The sequence below is a fragment of the Grus americana genome, chromosome 20 (genome assembly GCF_028858705.1).
Source record: "Grus americana isolate bGruAme1 chromosome 20, bGruAme1.mat, whole genome shotgun sequence".
Lineage (NCBI taxonomy): Eukaryota > Metazoa > Chordata > Aves > Gruiformes > Gruidae > Grus > Grus americana.
Genome location: NC_072871.1, coordinates 12051170 through 12068369, shown reverse-complemented (window position 1 = coordinate 12068369; position 17200 = coordinate 12051170). Strand labels below are relative to the sequence as shown.

Sequence of the window (17200 nt, the reverse complement as noted above, 5' to 3'; positions counted from 1 at the left end):
CAGAAAAATCAAACATGCACAACTAAGTATCTCTGTCAGATCAAAAAAGTTCTTTGTGTACATATCTTCCAGACCGTTTTGTACTGAAGGAGGCCTCAGAGATTAATGCTTATTTTATTGAGATTATTAAACATGCAGAAATAGAAGATGCTTTGTTTAATGATATAACGAACCATCCTTTAAATTGTATCGTACATACCTGGACTTCTCTCAATTCTGTTGCTCACGTCTAAGGTTAATGTTTTCAAGACCGACATTACTTTACGTCGTCTTCCTCTCCTGCCCCTATTCTATGCCCTGACACATTTTTATCTCTGTTCATATCTTCTTATCTAGCAGAGGTTACCCTTCTTCTCTGAAAGATCCTGTACCTACACATACGCAAACCACTGTACAAACCACCATAGATATAAGAATCTTTACTCTGATCTGCCTAACTCGTAACAGCGGAAATCGTGGGAATGCCATATAATTCCTCCTCTGTGACATGAAAACTACTATTATCATACCCTCTTACACACCTGTTTTCTTTCTTTATATGCCTTTGCCTCCTCTGTCAGCGTTAATATTTCCTTGAATAACAAAGTCTCCTGAGAGATACGTATGGCATCCAAATGTTTACAAAGCCACATTGCCTGAGGGAAGAAGAAAAAAATACAGGTTGAAATATTTGGTAAGAAAAGGAAGCATTTTTTCAGAAGGCTGCAGAAGGAGTGTTGTCCTAGCCTCCCATTTAAGCATACAGACTATATGCGTGACTTTAAGTAGTTTCTTATCAAGATGTTCAAGAGTCTACAGCTCTCAATAAGGTCTTTTTCATCTACTGTACTGTAACACAGCTTTTAAAGGAGAAAGCGTTCACGGACCACCATCATCTGTAAGGTTTCTGTGGTCAGCTTTCTCTGTGCTTCAAATACAACTTTGACATTTTCAATTAAGCTGTACCAGTGGACATGAGAGACAACAGGCCAGGCAAATGAAGCAATCCACAATACGGAAATACCACAAATACCCCAGTACGTGGGGGTACTCCTCCCAGGTTAATTAGTCCTGCTAAAAATCTGGGGAAAAAAAGCAGGCAGAATTCTGTTGCGTTACAGCACTACCACTACCTGAGCAAGGTGTCCCAGAGCTCCCTTTAACATTTCTGTTTAACCTGTAGCGTAACACACAGGCACATCCCTTAGCAACGCCCCCCTTCAGCTTGTCTTGTGCTCTTCTACCACTTTGACAATTCTGAAAGTTATTTTCTCTGAATAAAATTTTCACAAGTGCTGATCTCAGTAGAAAGGAAAAAGGTAACTGGACAGTATTCTAACACGGAAGGTAGCATACTTACAGCTGTAGTTTTCCCAGAGGCAGGGGGACCAAGCACACAAATTCTGGGAGCTATGAAACAAGAACACGTGCATGTCAGGATGCAGAACGGCAAAAACCCCAATCAGTTTCCCACTGTTGCATTGCATAATATAAATGTAATCACAATGAAACTGTTATTTCAGTCAGAAAACTGCCTGAATGGAGACTTCAGGATTGAGCTCCACTGGGGAAAAAAAGGGGGAACAGTCAGTGTCAGCTGGGTCTTCCTTTAATCTCCATGGTCAATAAGATTAATAGTCTGACTAAACATGCCACTTAGAGAGATATATATCTCAATTTAAACACATGGATAGTTTAATGGGTGAACCAGAGCTTAAGATACAAACATTTCCTTATCTGAGTTTGACTTTTCTTCCAAGACATTGATTTAGACCCAACACATTTTGTGATGAAAAAATATTTTAGCTTGCACATGCAGGACAAGACTATTTAAAAGCGACTATTATCATAATCATAGAATGGTTGGGATTGGATGGGACTTCTTGAGATCATCTCTCATTTCCCTTACACAGTATGGCAGGAAAAATACTTTTTACTCTGACAAAGCTTTTGGCTCTCATCACAAAAAATGCGATTTCACTTTCTAGTTTCATCTAAATAGGTTGCGTAAGGGTTCAAAGAAGATTTAGATATTGCAAAATTAAGCACACTCTCTCTACCCTTTTTGACAGCTACCTTCAATTTTTCGAGCCATCATTAAAAATAATTTTCTTCGTCTCTTTATCTTGTGTTTCTCTACTGTGTGTCCCTCTCCTTTCCCTTAGGGGGCAAGGTGGGAAAAATGCATCCCAGTTCTGCGGAATCCTTAATCGAATGCGTACAGACGACACAATAGGCATCACTGTTGTAAGCTTCGTTGGGAATGAATTAGAGGCAAGACAAACACGGGAAAATGGCACGTATTTGGGACTTTTTCCATGAACACACCTTGGGCTGCAATCCCTCGAGCTGTCATTTTATATTAACATCTTTGATGGTTTCCCCCCCTGTACCTTGGGGAAAAAACCAAACCAAACCAGACTATATACAGAAGGGACTAATGAGTATTTACTAGGAGTAACATGGGTCAAAACAGAGGAGGGATCTACTCACCCCAAACCCTCTTCAGCTCTTGATAACCAAGGGAGGTAGTGTCTGATGGCAGCACACAGAGAAGGATGTGAAATGTATTTTTATGAGGCCTTCTAGGCACTTAACAGTTATTGGGCAGGTGCAATTTTTAAACATACATGAAACCCAAATTACAGATTCATCTTTACAAAGTTATCTGACTTGGAAGGTTTAAGAAAAACTCCCCCCTTATTGGTTCTTGCAAGTGCAACAGAACTAGTACACAATGTAGAAAAATACTTTAAAAGGATACATCAGCTGTTTTTATCACCTAATTTCTTTCAAATGTAATGTGATTAAATCCTAGGGTTTTTTTTTTTTAATCTAACACCTTGAAACTCCAGCCCGGTACTTAGGAATTATTTATAAACAGCGTCATAAAAGAGTGCTCGGGTGCCAACACTAATCAACTTCTTCAAACCACTTCAAAGAAAATCAAAAAACCTTTCCATCCACAGATCCTTTTGAGGTTTAACTAGGAGCATGATTTAAAATTCACAAGAAAACCCTTAGGTATTGAAGCTTTAATACACAGCTTTCTTGGACAAACGTTTGATAAAAAACGAAACATACCATTATATACACCATATCATGCTTTAATATTGCCCAGGGCTACTGTAAATGCTCACTTTGTACTAAATCTGGTTTTCTCTCTGCTTAGTGGCTGGCAGCAGATGGGGCAGTGTAATTCACTGATTTACTCATTTGCACACTTGTAAGACTCCTCTAAAGCATTCTCCCTAAACATACGACACAAGGGCACAACCAGGCCACCGCTGCATGTAATGTTTAACCCCCTCCCATCAGCAAATAGTCACTATTTAATACTGGAGGTCTAAACCAGCAGCTAAACGAAGTCAGGAAAATCTAGAAAATGCCTTTTTCTTCAGTAACAAATCATATTCCATTCCATGTTTTGTCTTGATTAAATCCTGTAACATCTTCTCTTCCAAGTAAAGTCAGTTTTAACATTCAACAATTATTTTAGTAATAACAAAATTAATCCTGGAATAACGCAAATGCAACTCAGTGAGTCCAGCTGTTCTTTTAAGTCCAAAAGATTCTATGATTAACATTAATGTGACAAAATTAGCTTAAATTGTAAGAGAAATCCTTTGTCAAACAGGAAAAGCACATAGTACATGATGAACATTCTCGCAAAACTTTTTTACATTTCTTCAGAAGGTTGACTATAAAGGAAGAAGTCGCAGAAATGCCACTTGGATCCTGAAAGCTTTTTTTTTTATTAGCACAAACCAAGATATCACGTAGAAAACTAGCATCTTTGTATATGAAAGAATTATCAGTTCTTTAAGGCTTTTAGAAGGATCTCATCAAAGAACAATAGCACAGAGCCTTGAGCACAAACACTTAGCCACACATTTGACCTACGAAAATTTCAAGACAGTTGTATGCTATAATCATTAGACTTGTTTATATTTTTAAGAGTACTTTAGATCCTATTATTAATTAAAAAGGTTTTCTAACTTCACACCTGGGATAGCTGCAATGCTTCTTTTCCACACATCTCTGTTTGAAATTTTCTCTAGGGCTAAAACTGTCTAGCAAGGCAAGATCATGAAAATTCATTGCTTTACTGATGGCTCTAATAAGGTTTTTTTCTTCTAAATAGTCAGCACCTTCCGCCATGATCAAAAAGTAAAATCAACTCTGCTACAGATTTCTGTTACATTATTTTCCATATAATTTATTCTTAAAACATTTAGGCTTTAATTTTAATTGGAGTTCCTTCCCTTTCCTATTAGGTTTTTCCAGACCAAAAGCAGACAGCATTTTTCCTTTGACAAACAACTGCTGTAGTTCTATCTTTAGCCTCTAAGTACTGAAGTCGTGAAATGGAAACCTGCCTAATTCTGTTGAAATAATACCATGGGGCTTAAGGACAAATGTTAGCTCAATGTGAAAAAATTTTATCAGTATTCTATCAAACCGCATGAAATTCCTCCGCATATTTTCCACGGGTCTATAAAACAGATTGATTACTCATGCTGCCCGCATTAGAAAAGGCTGGACACAATTTGCAGGATTTGATTTATATATATATATATATATATATATATATTTAGCAGCATTTCAATCAACATCCATCTGATCACCACCACTAAGAGCTCACAGCACCTCTAGTGATAATGATTTCATTGATGCTGCAGCAGAACTTTCATAATGGTTTACTATGGTTTTAAAGAAACATCAAAGCAACATGACACCAGCTATCCCTGACAGCTCACGCAGAACAAAAATTATACTTCAGTTGTGCATATCCAAATATAATCTGCCTAAGGGTGAACAGTTTGTAAATCAAATAATGTGATTGAGTGTACAAGCTTTTATTGTGCAGAATACAGACTTCCTATTCAATTTACCAGGTTTTGTTACACATACAAGTAGGCATGCTCACCGTTCCTTCAGCTGAGATGCCACTGAGCACTGGAACTCATTAACAGCAGCTAGTAACTAACTAATCAAAAACCAGAGAATCTGCCAGCCCAGGTAGAATAGGAACCCAAATTTACACCTGACAAAAGGAGTAATTAGCAAGCTTAAAGACAACAGGAAATATCAGATGGGGCACAGAACACATTAATAATTGATACACTAGAACTCTTTGTTATTCCCTTAGAGGGTTTCATTGTTATAACTGTTAAAGTGCATTTTTTATTAGATTACCCACTAAAAAAAGAAATTAAAAGCATCTTACCTATAACCATTCCAAAACGCTCACCTTTTTCTTTTTTTTTTTTTCCCCCTCAAGACACAGTCTGAAAAGTTTTATCCATCATTTGCCAACTCGAGCACAGCTTTCAAACAGCTGTTTACAAATAAGGGATCGAGCTATTTATGGTGTCTCAATTTTCACTTACCATCATCGTTGTTTTGCTTTAAATGGTTTATCATATACTGAATAGGATCATCTGGCTTATGAATTAATAGTTCTTCAAGCATGTTCTGAAAATAAATAGGACAAAGTCAGAGGAAAATGTAACGTAGCTATGCAGTCATGATAGATTGCGTTTTCACAGCAACGTTACTCTGAGGATCTTGAAGAGTTTATAAATGGTTATTCATTTTCTTAAGGCGCCTTTCACAGGCAAAATTGAGACTATGAAACCTATTTTAGATGCTGAAAAACTGAAGCAAAGCATAGAGAATTGCCAATAAAAAAATTAACCTATTTGCTTTAGCTTATTTACGATACACATAGACACCAGAAAGGTTTGGCTTGAGCAGTCTGGTGTAGATAACGGTCGAGACAGCGTTGACATAAAAACCATACAAGGAGTTTTGAAAACAGAGTCAACTTCAATTAGTATCTCTGCAGGGCAAGTTAAACCTCCTTCTCGAGCACATTCCCACAAGTTTCTGACTAGCCTAGGGACTGCGGAACAGACAAAACCCGCAGAAACCACAAACCCAACAACCAATCAAAGCCACAAAAGCAGCACGTCTCACTCCCGTAGCTGTACTAGTCTTCCTCCTACACCAGGAGTAAGGGATGGGGGCAGGGGAGGAAAAAAGCCTTAAAGCATTTCCTTGAATGTCTATTTTGGAACCCATTTTCCTATTAAATGTTTAAGGTTACACAGGGCCTCGCTTCAGCTCCCCCCGATAGCAGTGGAGATCTCCCGCTGATTTCAGTGAGGATTGTAGCTTTACAGGCAGAGAAAGGAACAGCACTGAGAAACACTAACTCCGTAGATTTTCTCACAAGACATTTCAGCACAGCCAAGAATTCTGTAATTAGAAAATTAACACTGAACATCAAATAGCAACTAATGTTCTGACCCAGATTATCTACTGAAATGCTCTGGAATAGGACATATTTTTCTAAAATTCAGTCATAACACTTTAATATTTGCAAGTAAATTCTAGAAAGTCTGTACATTTGATAGAATTTTATACTCTAACCAATTGATTGTCCTTTATTAGAGTGGCCTATTTTCCTTTTCTGCTTCTTCCACTTCATTAGAATAATTAAAACACTCAAATTTTGTTTATAAACTATTTCACATGCAAGTTCAGATGCTTCAAGGTCTGGGTAGCACATAGCATAAAGTATAAAATCTCTATTTTTATTGGAAGTTCATTTGAAAATTATTACTTTCCAACAACATTTATTTTAACTAAGAAACTGGAATTTGGCACTACAATTATCAGCAGCTTCAAAAATAACAAACATGGAAAATTTGGACTTACTACAATACAAAACTGTTCAGGCTGACAATGATTGATACTGTCACTACTTTGTGCCCAAGCCCTACCAGCACTTATGTACACGCTTCATTTTATCCAGCTGAATTTTACACCCGCAGTTCTGCTAATTCCTGGGGGAGGTTTGCGGTTTGAATCTCATGGTTTACATTTCACATTTCGGGTTTTGTAAACGTTTAGGACAGTAACTTCAAGCTCTGTTTGTTCGCACCATTATGTTGTCACAACACAATTGAAGCAGGAAAAGAAAACAACGCTGAGGAAATCCCACCAGCATTTTATGTAACAGGACCTGCAGCTGCATTCGATGCCTCTCGGCACGCAAAGCGCGGTATTTCCATCAACCCCCCGCAAATAGCATGCGACCCTGGTCACACTAAACGGCCTTGAAGTTACACGGAAAAAAAAAGAAAAGGAGGAAAAAAAGAAAAGAAAAATAAGCATATGTGCGTTTTCCAGTGAGTTTTGAAAAAGTAACAAGGCCTTATGACACAGAAAGCGGAGTCAGGAGGCAGCAGCGCTACGCAGGTCTCCGGCCCAGCTCTCGGCACAGAGCGGGCACCGGCACGGAGCGGGCACCGCACACCCCCCCGCCCGGCCCTGGGGCTCTTCCCGAGCGGCCGGACCCGAGCACGCCCGTGTGCGAGGCAGGGAACCCGCTCCCCCTGGTCACGGCGCCCTTAGAAGCGTGGCTCCTTTTACTGATTTCCGCAGAAAAGCCACGGCAGCAGCAGGAGAAAGGATTTTAAACGGATAATGCTGGTGCAGGGGCGGGAAGCGGACGTTACCCCGCCCGCCCGCGTCTCAGGAAGGGCAAAAATCTCGGGTTTTCCGCGTTTAATTTGTTACTGTCCCGCCCCGCCGGGCCCCTCACGGACTCAACGCCTTTCTTCCGCGGGCTGCCGCTGCCTTCCGCAAAACCCCACAAGCACGAACCCTAGCAATCGCCAGGCTATTATTAAAATAAGTTAATTAATTAAGAGAGCGCTCGGTCGGTGCACGTTCCCACAGACGGGGACACCCACCCGCGCGTTTCCACGCGAGCCCGGTACCGGCTGCTGGGGGAAACAGCCGCCACGGTGTCCCCCGGGCGAGCCTTCCCCACGGCCGGGCTCGGGCCTCCCCCCGGGCAGCACCGCGGAACGCCCAGCCGCCGGCGGAGGCCGTGAGGAAACCGGCTCCCCCCCCGGGGCCAGGCCGCTCCCTCCCGGGGCCAGGCCAGGCCAGGCCAGGCCAGGCCAGGCCGCCCCGCCCCACCCTCCCCCCGGGCCCGCCAGGCCGCCCCCGCGCTCCGGAGGGGGCCGTGGGGAACCCCCGGGGCGGCGCGGCCCGTTCACCTGCAGGAGCCGGAAGAGCTCCCGCTCCTCCGCGTACGCGCCCACGGGCGGCGGCGGCGGCCATGGCCGGGCGGGGGCGTCCATGGCTGCCCCTAGCAACCAGCCCCGCCGCGTTCCCGCGTTGCTAGGGCTTGCGTCATCACCCCGCGACGCGGAAAGGCCCCGGCCCCGCCCCTCCCCCGCAGCGCTGAGTGGGACGAGGCCACCGCCCCGCTAACAGCAACGGCGGCTTTGACCTCATCGAACGGCGACGCGCCCCGCCCCGGGGAGGTGGTGCGTGACGTCAGCGCGGTTGCCAGGGCGACGGCGACGCGGTTGCCAGGTCGACGGCGACGCGGTTGCCGGGGAGACGGCGGCGCCGCGGGAGATGCGGGGGGCGCCCGGGGGAGCCCGGTCAGCCGCTGCCCGCACTGGCCCCTCTCGGCGGGGCTGCCGGTAGGGAGCCGCAGGGGGCGGGCGGGAGCGGAGGGGCCGGGGCCGGGGCCGGGGCCGGGGGGGGCTGCAGGCAGGGCCCCCCGGGAGCGCAGGGTCGGCGGGCGGCAGTCAGCCCCCTCGGCGGGTCCGGCCTCGGGCGGGCGGGGACGGGGCGTGAGCAGGGCCCCGCCGGCTGCGGCCACTGCCGGAGCCTTTGAGCCCCTCGGGCGACAGCGTCACCCCGGGCGACAGACGCCATCCCCCCCCCCCTCCCCGGGCCTTGCGCGGCGCCGCGGCTGATGCATCGCCACGTCGTGCCCGGGCCAGCCCCGCCGGGCTCAGCGGCGCCTGCTCGTCAGCAGCACGATCGCGGCCTGGCTGAGTTCCTGCCTGGGCCCCTGGGGCTGCAGCGCTTCGGCACGGTATATCGTCTCTTCCTTCTTCTTCCCTTTTGTTTTAAAGTTTTCCACTAAGCTACACAACTCCGGCTCAGGTGAAGGACACAATTACGTAGGCGGAATCGCATCATTTCTAAAAAGTAGCTTCCTTTCTCTCCCAAAATCCAGGAGGGGGAAGACATGAATGAGGTAAAAGAGGCTCTAAGAAACACAGAGCAGAACTACAAGCTCTTCCTGCAGCAGCAGTTTACATTTATCGGAGCACTGCAACGCACCCGAGAGAATGCCCATGACACGACCAGACCTGTGGCAAGCATCAGCCAGGTACAAAGTGTTCGGCACAGAGTTCGCTGCCGGTGAGAACAGGGACCCGCGCAGTGCTGTCGCACGCTTGGGTCTAGTTCAGGGATGAATAAATGTTTTTACTAAAGGAAGGTGCACAAAAACTCTCTAGTAACATTTGCGTATAACTCTGCAAACCAGTGGCAAAAGATTAAGTAGGGGAGAGAAATACCTGTGTTAGGTCTTCCCGTTTACAGCGAAGGAATTTTATTGCTGAGCATCACTTTATGATTTAGTTTAACACCATCATTTTGCTGCTGAGGCACAGCCAGAAACACAGGGTACAAGAAAACAATCAAACCAACCCTCCGTCCCCAGCCACACATGGAATCTGTAATCCTTAACTTGTAGTAACCAGCATGCTTGCCTCTTCCCCCTGGTATTGGTGCTGCTGTATCTTTCTATAGTGCTTATTAAAAATAATGGCTGTGTTACAGAGTTAGGATGATGGATTGAGGGCTGAAAGTCCCAAGTGGGCTACGGGTTTCCTGGGCTGGTAAGTGAATTGTCTTGGAATTTTTATAACATGGGATGTTTTAAGTAGTGCGAAGAACGTAGACCACCGGCGGGCAGAAGGGGAAGAAAAATCTAAATAAAATTAGAATTGGGGATGTGAGATAGCAGAACGCAGGCACAAAATCCAGATGGATGCCAAAGCCAGAGAGAAAGCCATGCTGTCATTAGGATTAGGACACAGAAGCGAGTTGGTTGTCTTTCCTAAGGGCTGACTCTCTCTAATACAAGGGCTTTGCTCGTAACGTTGAAGAGGATTAAGATGAACATTACCCTGAACCATTTTTTTCCAAAAATAGGCATTGAGATTTCGTATAACATTATGCTGGTTTTAAAGGTGCCAGTATTTCAGTGGTATTGAGCAAGCTGCTGCTTGGCAGGGGTGGAAGGCCTGCTTGTTGTGGGGGGCGAAACTTCCCAGGCGACGACTTCAGCAATTACATTGATCCGCAGCATTGTTTGTGCTACAGTAACACGTGCACGTAGCAGTGGCAAACTGTACTGCACGGAGAGCCCTGAGGGTACAACCACGTTACCCCAGGGGGAGGACAGGAAAGGGCAAAAGAGCAAGTTACTGGGGAGAACGGGGAGCAATTGGCGCAGCACATACTGGTGACGCATTGTGCAGGAACTGAACCACTACCGAAGAAAGTTCACTGGGGGCAAAACCAGACATCCCTTTTATTTCACTACCATTCTCCTGAATCAGCCCAACCCGATTTTTAATTTTGCAAGAAATTGCAAGAATAAAATAGATATACGTGGGGGTCAGCCTACAGCTGACTTGACCGCCAGCTTTCTTTGCATGGAAACATAGACACTACAGAAAAAAAAGATATTGCACTTGAACACAGCTGCATTTGTAACCCCTAAAAGCTGTATGTGGTAGCATTTTTAGTGTTGAGTGATGACATTTCTCAGAGAAAAGAGGAGACCATAGTAAGGTGGAAAGGTTGAAGAACACACCCCAGTCAGGCAATGGCAACAGCTCCTTAAAGACTTCTACACGGAGTAGGGTATAAAGTGAAATCCCAAGTGGTTTTGTGAGGCAAGTCATTGCTTCAGCCAGGGATTCAAATCGCCCGGCGAGTCCCTGCACTGCAGAGCCCGGCTGTGGTCACGGCAGAGGGGCTGTCTGTCAGCTCCCCTGGCTGCAGCTCAGCTGCCCATCAGCAGCTGGGTAACGCAGAGCTGGGCAGCCCTTGCAAGCCGTTGTTCCTGTAGTCCTGGTCCCCATCCTGGTTACACGGGTGCATTAACTCTCTGTCGTTGATGTGGAGAAAAAGAAGTCCTGTTATCCCATCGGTGAACATCCAGGCTAAAATGCTATTCTCTTTAGGACTATTTCTGCTCACAGCAGCAATAAAAAATCCTGCCACTCAGAAGGACACAATGCTCAGCGAACAGCGAGGAAGGAGGAATCTGTAGTGGAAATGGACCCTCAGGGGCCGTTTTTTATTTTTCTTACAAACCTGCTGAGAATTTGCCCAAGCACATAGCATGGCTTTTCTGTATGCAGAAACCGTACGGCCGTTGGAACAGCTACTTCATTCTTGTCTTGAAACCTTACAGAAAGCACTGAAGGTGTCAGAGGCCAGCTATGACTGCCAACCAGCCGCTCAGTAGTTGATATTCTGACCACTCGTGTCTGAAGTGCCTGTAATTTCTTTGGAGAAGATACTTAATCTCTTGGCATAACGTTTTGTCATGCAATGCCATTCAATCGTGCTCAAGGCAAATAGGGAATATCATTGGTGTAACAGGTTAGTAAGGACAATTTAGGTTAAATGGGTTTAGTTTGCAGTCTCAGCCAGTGGTGCCAAATAAAGAACCGTGAAGCATACATGTATGTGCAAACACATCTGCACCGTTGCTCCAAACCAGTCCCAGCTTGGGTGCTGCCCGCGCCTCCCACCCGCTCTGCCTGGGCAGCTGTGGCAGTGGCAGAGGGTGCCCCGCTCAGAGCAGACAGAAAACTCCCTTCCCGCACAACCTGCTCTGCGGTGCTTGCGGCAGAGCTGTCGTTTTGGCCGTGGCACTCCTACTCTTCTTCAAAGAGGGAGGAAGGCTCACTGGCGTGCTGACAAGCAGATCCATCACCCCAGCCTTTTTCAGTCACGATGAATGAGAAGCAAAGATGTCAGGCACGCTCTGGAAATCTTACTACCTGCCACTGGATGGCAGTTTCCGTAGCGGCTCATGCCTGCAGAGCCACAGGAGACAGCAGCTCCCCATCACGAACCTGAGCAACTTTGCAGCACACAGTAATTTAACATGCATGACCCTGTCTTTCCCCCTGTCCAGGTACAGTCCTACATGGACCATCACTGTAACAATTCCACGGACAGGCGTATCCTCAACATGTTCCTAAGCATCTGCAATGATCTAAGCAAGCTCTGCCACAAGCTGGAAACCGTGCACTCTGGTAACAACATCACCAGTGGCATTTTGGAGAGATGCAAGCTGCTCCTCAGCCACAGCAACGATCTGAGCGCCATCCGAGCTAGGTAGGTCTCTCCATCAGCTTCGTTTCTTCGAGGCAATTGTCAGTGGTGGGGGACCGTCACAAGAGTGGGCATTCCCACTTCTCCATCAGTGCTGTTACAACGCCTTTCTGGCTTTAGTGAGGGCACAAGGTGCTACCCCGTTTACTATTCCAGCTGCTGGGAAAACATTGCCAGCCTCCACTCACAAAAAGGGGGGTGGGTGGTTTGTTCATTCATTTTACTGGTGCACGGAGGGGCACACACAGGCAGGTTGGTACCCTCAAGTCCCATGCAGCGCTCTGGCAGTTTACCTCCTCTTCTGTAGAAAATTTCAGTGGGGCAAGTGTCTGTACATGCTCTTGAACTCTTCCAGATCTAGCCCAACAGCTGGGATGGCGTGCTTGGCATGACTCATTTCTCAAGATGCAATTCTATCTGTGCATTTCTGCTCTGCCCGGGGGTCTCGGGGTGGCACCGTGGGCTCACCAGGGTTGTGTTGCTGGGACAACTCTGCCACTTGTTTCCTTCTGCCTCACAGATACCCCCATGACGTTGTGAATCACCTGAGCTGTGATGAAGCAAAGAATCATTACGGAGGAGTGGTGAGCCTCATCCCCATCGTTCTAGACTGCGTGAAGGAGTGGGTAACCCACACTGAGAAGCTACCATGGCACACGCTGCATAACGTGAGTGGTGGAAGTGCTGTCTCTGAGAAGGCAGGCATTTCCCAGACACCTCCTTCTGTGCGCCCTGAAGCTCAGACCTCAACTAGTAACAAAGATAATGCACAAGTGCAGGGGAGGAAGCACGTCCAGAAGAAGCACCTGAATGACACAGAAAATCACAGTGGGAAACTTAAGGGTCCCTGGAAACCTCCGGGCAGACATGCCTTTTAAAGGATCAAAGTTCATGCATCTTCTCCTGACTGCCTTTAATCAGGTGGCTGATTAAAGACAGTGGAATGAATACTAGAGATCCTTCCTATCTGAGTCCACTTTCTGAAGAGTTAGCCCTGTAAGCCAGCCTAGGACAGATACAAACTGCTCTCCCTTGCTGATGTTTCCACTCTCCTCCTTAAAGTCGTATCCCAAGAGAAGTAGCCGCAGCACTACAGCTGGTCCCTTTGACCAGCGCTGCGGGGAGAGCAGGGAACTGGCAGGACCAATAATCAGGTTCTAACCCCTCAGACATGAATCTCGGGCAAGCTACTTGAAATGGGATTTTACCCTTTCTCAGAGTTCTTTCTGAGGAACACCCACTCACTCACCGAAGGTGTGAGGAACGTGCCCGAGGACGTGATGCAGAGCAGCAAAGCCCTCTCATTATGGATTCAGACATGTGTTTGAGATTTAGACTTGTCCCTAAAGTTCCCTCACCCCCGTTGAAATTTCCACATCATTTGGACCAAAGGATCAAAGTCTACAGGACACTAATGGTGTCTCCCTTACATGCCGGTGGCCACAGGAAAGGTCAGCGTGTTTTGGCTGCACCGACGGTGCTCTGCTGCATCCTTCTTGCAGGTTCTTACACCATTGCCAGTACACACCACTCAGAACATCTTCCCTTACACCTGTTTGACTCCTTTGTTGTCAGAGCTAGAGATGTAAAGGAGAATAAGCTTCATTTTGCACTTATTTGGTGTAATGACAATATCCAAACTTGAATAAAACACCCCTGCCCTCCCCAGAGCTCTGCAAAGCTGACAAAGTCATTTCCAGTTGATGTGATTTGTGGGAATCTGGTGGGAGCAGAGAGACTGAGAAAGCTGTGGCCATTTTCAGGTCATTCCTTTTCAAACTGCGAGTTAAAATGTCTGTGCTTTCCCTTTTTTGAGATGAGAATCCAGCTTGCCTAGCTTTCAAGGATGTTATGAGGCTTAGTTCATTAAAGCTGCAAGGCATTTGAAATAGTCTCATGCTGCTTTTGTACCAGCACTTTGCAATTCCAGCACCGTGACTTTACACCAGTGCTGAACACAGCTTTCTTTCCAGTCTGCTTAGGGGGAGTCAGCAGAGTCCCAGGCTCTCCTCATTCTCTGGAGCTGATACGCATTTTTGGTGGTGTTTTTATTCAAGCACTGTTAACTACAAACTTAAGATCTCAATAGCACGGTGTCTTCCCTGTATCTGACTGCTCTTTCCACCTTCCACAGGCAAATTAGCTCCTGTTCTTTGCTTCCTGCTGGAAGACACTCCTGAATAAACAATTTCCCCTTGCATACCTGGCTCAGCTTGCTAAAATTGTGAGAAAGCTTTTGCCTTAAGATGAGCAGATTTTGGCAACAAACAGCCAAAAAAGAAGGGAGAATTAATACAGAGGAGGGAGGATAGCTCAGATGAAATGGGAAGTAATTGCAGGAGCATTTGTATTCCTCACATAACCCCACCTTCTTTTGCACTTTTTCCCTTCCCCTATGCACATGTGTTGCTATATAATACATCTATCCGCTCTGGAGTGGAAGCCTATTTTTAGGAGACAACGCGATCCAACTGAATTGAACCTTGGTGAACTCAAAATGGTAACGAAGCTTGCTGAGGTCACACGGAGACTCCTGGGCACCACTGAGGCCACGGCCAGCAAAGTGTGACCGTCGCCCTCTCAGGCTTTGAGAGCCTTGTTGCAGAGGCAGCTTCAGGCAGAAAAATCAAAGTTGCTCACAGCTGCCCTATTGTGTTTCATGTTGCAAAGACAAGGGTCCGATGACAGTTGCTGTCCTGGAAAGTTTTTCAGAATGAGTACACGCTACGTAGATTAAAAGATGACGAGTGTTGGGGACACAAGAGATGCTATTCCCAGATCTTGTTTCCAACCTTCCTCACCCTGTCATATAGTTTAAATTTGAACACACAGGCTCTGATGAGACCAAACTTATCCTCCAGTTTGTAGTTCGCTTTCAGCTCTCACAGTACAGCACAGCACAAATTGCTTGTCAGAACAGTCCCATCGAATGTGACAAAGGTTGCAATACATGCAAGAAACACAGTTCCCGAAGCTTGATAATAATTTCTAACCTAGTCTGGTCCTTTCAATCAGTCTTATGCAGCCAAGATTTTAAGACACAAGCAGAAAAACGAATGCATAAAAGTTGCAGGCTGAGATTTGGTAATGACATGACCAGAATCTCTTGGAAGACTGCAAAGTCTCACAAAAACACCTAGACAAATTACTTAATTTCCATACAAGTTCTCCTCTTCCGGAGTGGATGGACACTTCAAAAGACAAAAAGATACAGCAAGAATTGTTTTTCTCTACTACAAATCAAGCCGTTTGAAGAATTTACATAAACAGGATGTAAATGCCAAGCACAGAAGTGCAATAAAGTTTTACTTTAGCCTCTGCGAGCATAAAATTCCAAGATGCACACTGAGAAACCAGGCAGGGCACCGAACCGCCTTACCCAGAGATCTGTCAGCGAGTCCAGGAAATAAATGCTGCTTTTTTGTTCGAAGACTTAAACGGAGATACAGGCTGGTAGTAAATGATCTCACCAGAATCCTGGCATCTGTAGGCTATAAATTACTTCTCTGCTCCTCTTGATTCAGCTCAGGGTCAAACCGGGCTTTTGCCAGCCCGTAACCAGGCCAAGGTGTTCTGTACGTTAAATACCTGGTTCCAGCCGAGCGGACGGGGCGTAGCTCAGAGCCCACGAAGTTACGGACGAGTGCCAGGGATGGCGGTGGGCTCTAAGGGGACGAGAGAGGGGGCGATTCAGGGGAGAGGGGGCACCCGGCATCCCAAAAACCTCATTCAAGCCGATGCGAAGTGGCGAGCTCCGGGGGGCCTCTAGTGGCCGCGTCCGGGAAACGCCGCGGGGCGAGCGGGGCTCTCCCCGGGGCCGGGCCCCCACCTCAGCGTCCCCCGGGCCCCCACCTCAGCGTCCAGAGGCTCTTAGGAGGAATTTTTACCACGTTCCGCCCGTGCTGCCCCCCCTTCCCGGCCGCAGCTACGCCCCGTCCCCGCGGTTTGCCCAGGACCCCGCTGCTCTCACAAGTAGTTGTAACCTCAGAGGAGCCACGGGCTGTTCCCCCCACCCGTGCTCGGTTCCTCGCTGCGTTACAAACACTCACCGGGATCGCTGACGTAGCACCGGTTCACGCTGAGCTTTAAGGCTGCTGCGTGTCACGTATGAAGAAAGTAACTCATCTCCTGCTGATGGTCTGAACTATTCTGTAACTGCTTACTTTTAAAATGCACCATTGCATCAACAGCTAAGTAGTTCCAATAAATCAAGATCAATCAGCAAAGATACTTTGAATTCAGGAAATAAAATTTAAACTGCATATTTATTACTTATGAACTACCAACCATACTACTTAGCATTAGCAAGTAAGCAAGGTACTTTATTTTTCTCTTTTTGTACCCTAACGGATGTACTTCTGTGGGTAACATATAGCTTTTGGTTTTTTTATACTAGCAAGTGCAGCTTTTCAATGCTAAGCTTGTTAAGGGATACGCAAAATGGATTTTAAATAAGGTAAGAGCAAGCCAAAGTCCCTTTCTGCGTTGTTTTCATTTCACTTGCACCGTGTTGTAGAACTCATCCCAATGCAGCAGGCCCAAAGACAACTTCCCGTATCACCTAACCCCAAGATAATGCTCACCATAACTTTTATATAAAATTCTCCACAAACACCGTTACTCAGCCAAAGCATGTCCATGAACAGCCTGCATGTTCCTCTCACCATCCCCGCGCACGTGTTGTTCACCGTGAAGAACTGCACTCAGTCCTGAACTGGAATGCTGAGGTTCATGTGTGAATTTCTAAATCACTTTGAGCAACCTTTCTAATATTTATTTTGGAAAAAAAAAACAAAACAAAACAACAACCCACCACAAAAGAGTAAGGAAGTGCCAGTCTGGAAAAAAGACAAAAGAGAACAACCTTAACCTAACTAGGTTAAACTTACAGTAAAATGGCCCGAAAATTCCCCTTGGTCTGAGAAACCATCCTGCGTGCGCAGGGTACAGAAGAGGCAGAGCGAGCTGGCCA

The 17200-nt window shown here is 46.2% G+C and overlaps 2 protein-coding genes across 8 annotated transcripts in view; one reads left to right on the top strand and one right to left on the bottom strand.

Moving 5' to 3' along the window:
• Nucleotides 1-8302, bottom strand: part of AK8 (adenylate kinase 8) — a 70723-nt gene extending 62421 nt beyond the window's left edge. The window contains exons 1-5 of one of the 4 annotated variants that reach the window (XM_054849032.1): nt 8058-8265; nt 5373-5457; nt 2473-2514; nt 1340-1389; nt 522-635 (exon numbers count right to left, since the gene is read on the bottom strand). In XM_054849032.1, the coding sequence (XP_054705007.1) occupies nt 522-635; nt 1340-1389; nt 2473-2514; nt 5373-5457; nt 8058-8141 (375 nt within the window). In that variant the 5' untranslated portion in view covers nt 8142-8265. Of the gene's footprint in view, nt 1-521; nt 636-1339; nt 1390-2472; nt 2515-5372; nt 5458-7745; nt 7873-8057 lie in introns of those variants that run through there. The other 3 variants (XM_054849034.1, XM_054849033.1, XM_054849035.1) reach the window with 3 other exon arrangements.
• A 50-nt stretch (nt 8303-8352) lies between these two features.
• Nucleotides 8353-15923, top strand: SPACA9 (sperm acrosome associated 9). 4 transcript variants are annotated; one of them, XM_054849039.1, is made up of 5 exons: nt 8666-8893; nt 9038-9193; nt 12029-12231; nt 12749-12896; nt 14363-15923. In XM_054849039.1, exons 1-5 carry the CDS (start codon nt 8771-8773, stop codon nt 14369-14371), a joined length of 639 nt encoding a protein of 212 aa, XP_054705014.1. In that variant the 5' UTR covers nt 8666-8770; the 3' UTR covers nt 14372-15923. The 4 variants fall into 4 exon arrangements, with proteins under 4 accessions (XP_054705012.1, XP_054705014.1, XP_054705011.1 ...); XM_054849037.1 differs by lacking the exons at nt 8666-8893; nt 14363-15923 and adding an exon at nt 8353-8492 and having other exon boundaries at nt 12749-14117; XM_054849036.1 differs by lacking the exon at nt 14363-15923 and having other exon boundaries at nt 12749-14117.
• The last annotated feature ends 1277 nt before the right edge of the window (nt 15924-17200 follow it).

Bases quoted from the DNA above. Each gene is read 5' to 3' on its own strand.
- SPACA9 (XM_054849036.1), top strand. From the start codon at position 8,771: ATGCATCGCCACGTCGTGCCCGGGCCAGCCCCGCCGGGCTCAGCGGCG. The intron at 8,894-9,037 runs GTATATCGTCTC...CCCAAAATCCAG, and splicing joins GGCTGCAGCGCTTCGGCACG to GAGGGGGAAGACATGAATGA. The intron at 12,232-12,748 runs GTAGGTCTCTCC...TCTGCCTCACAG, and splicing joins CTGAGCGCCATCCGAGCTAG to ATACCCCCATGACGTTGTGA.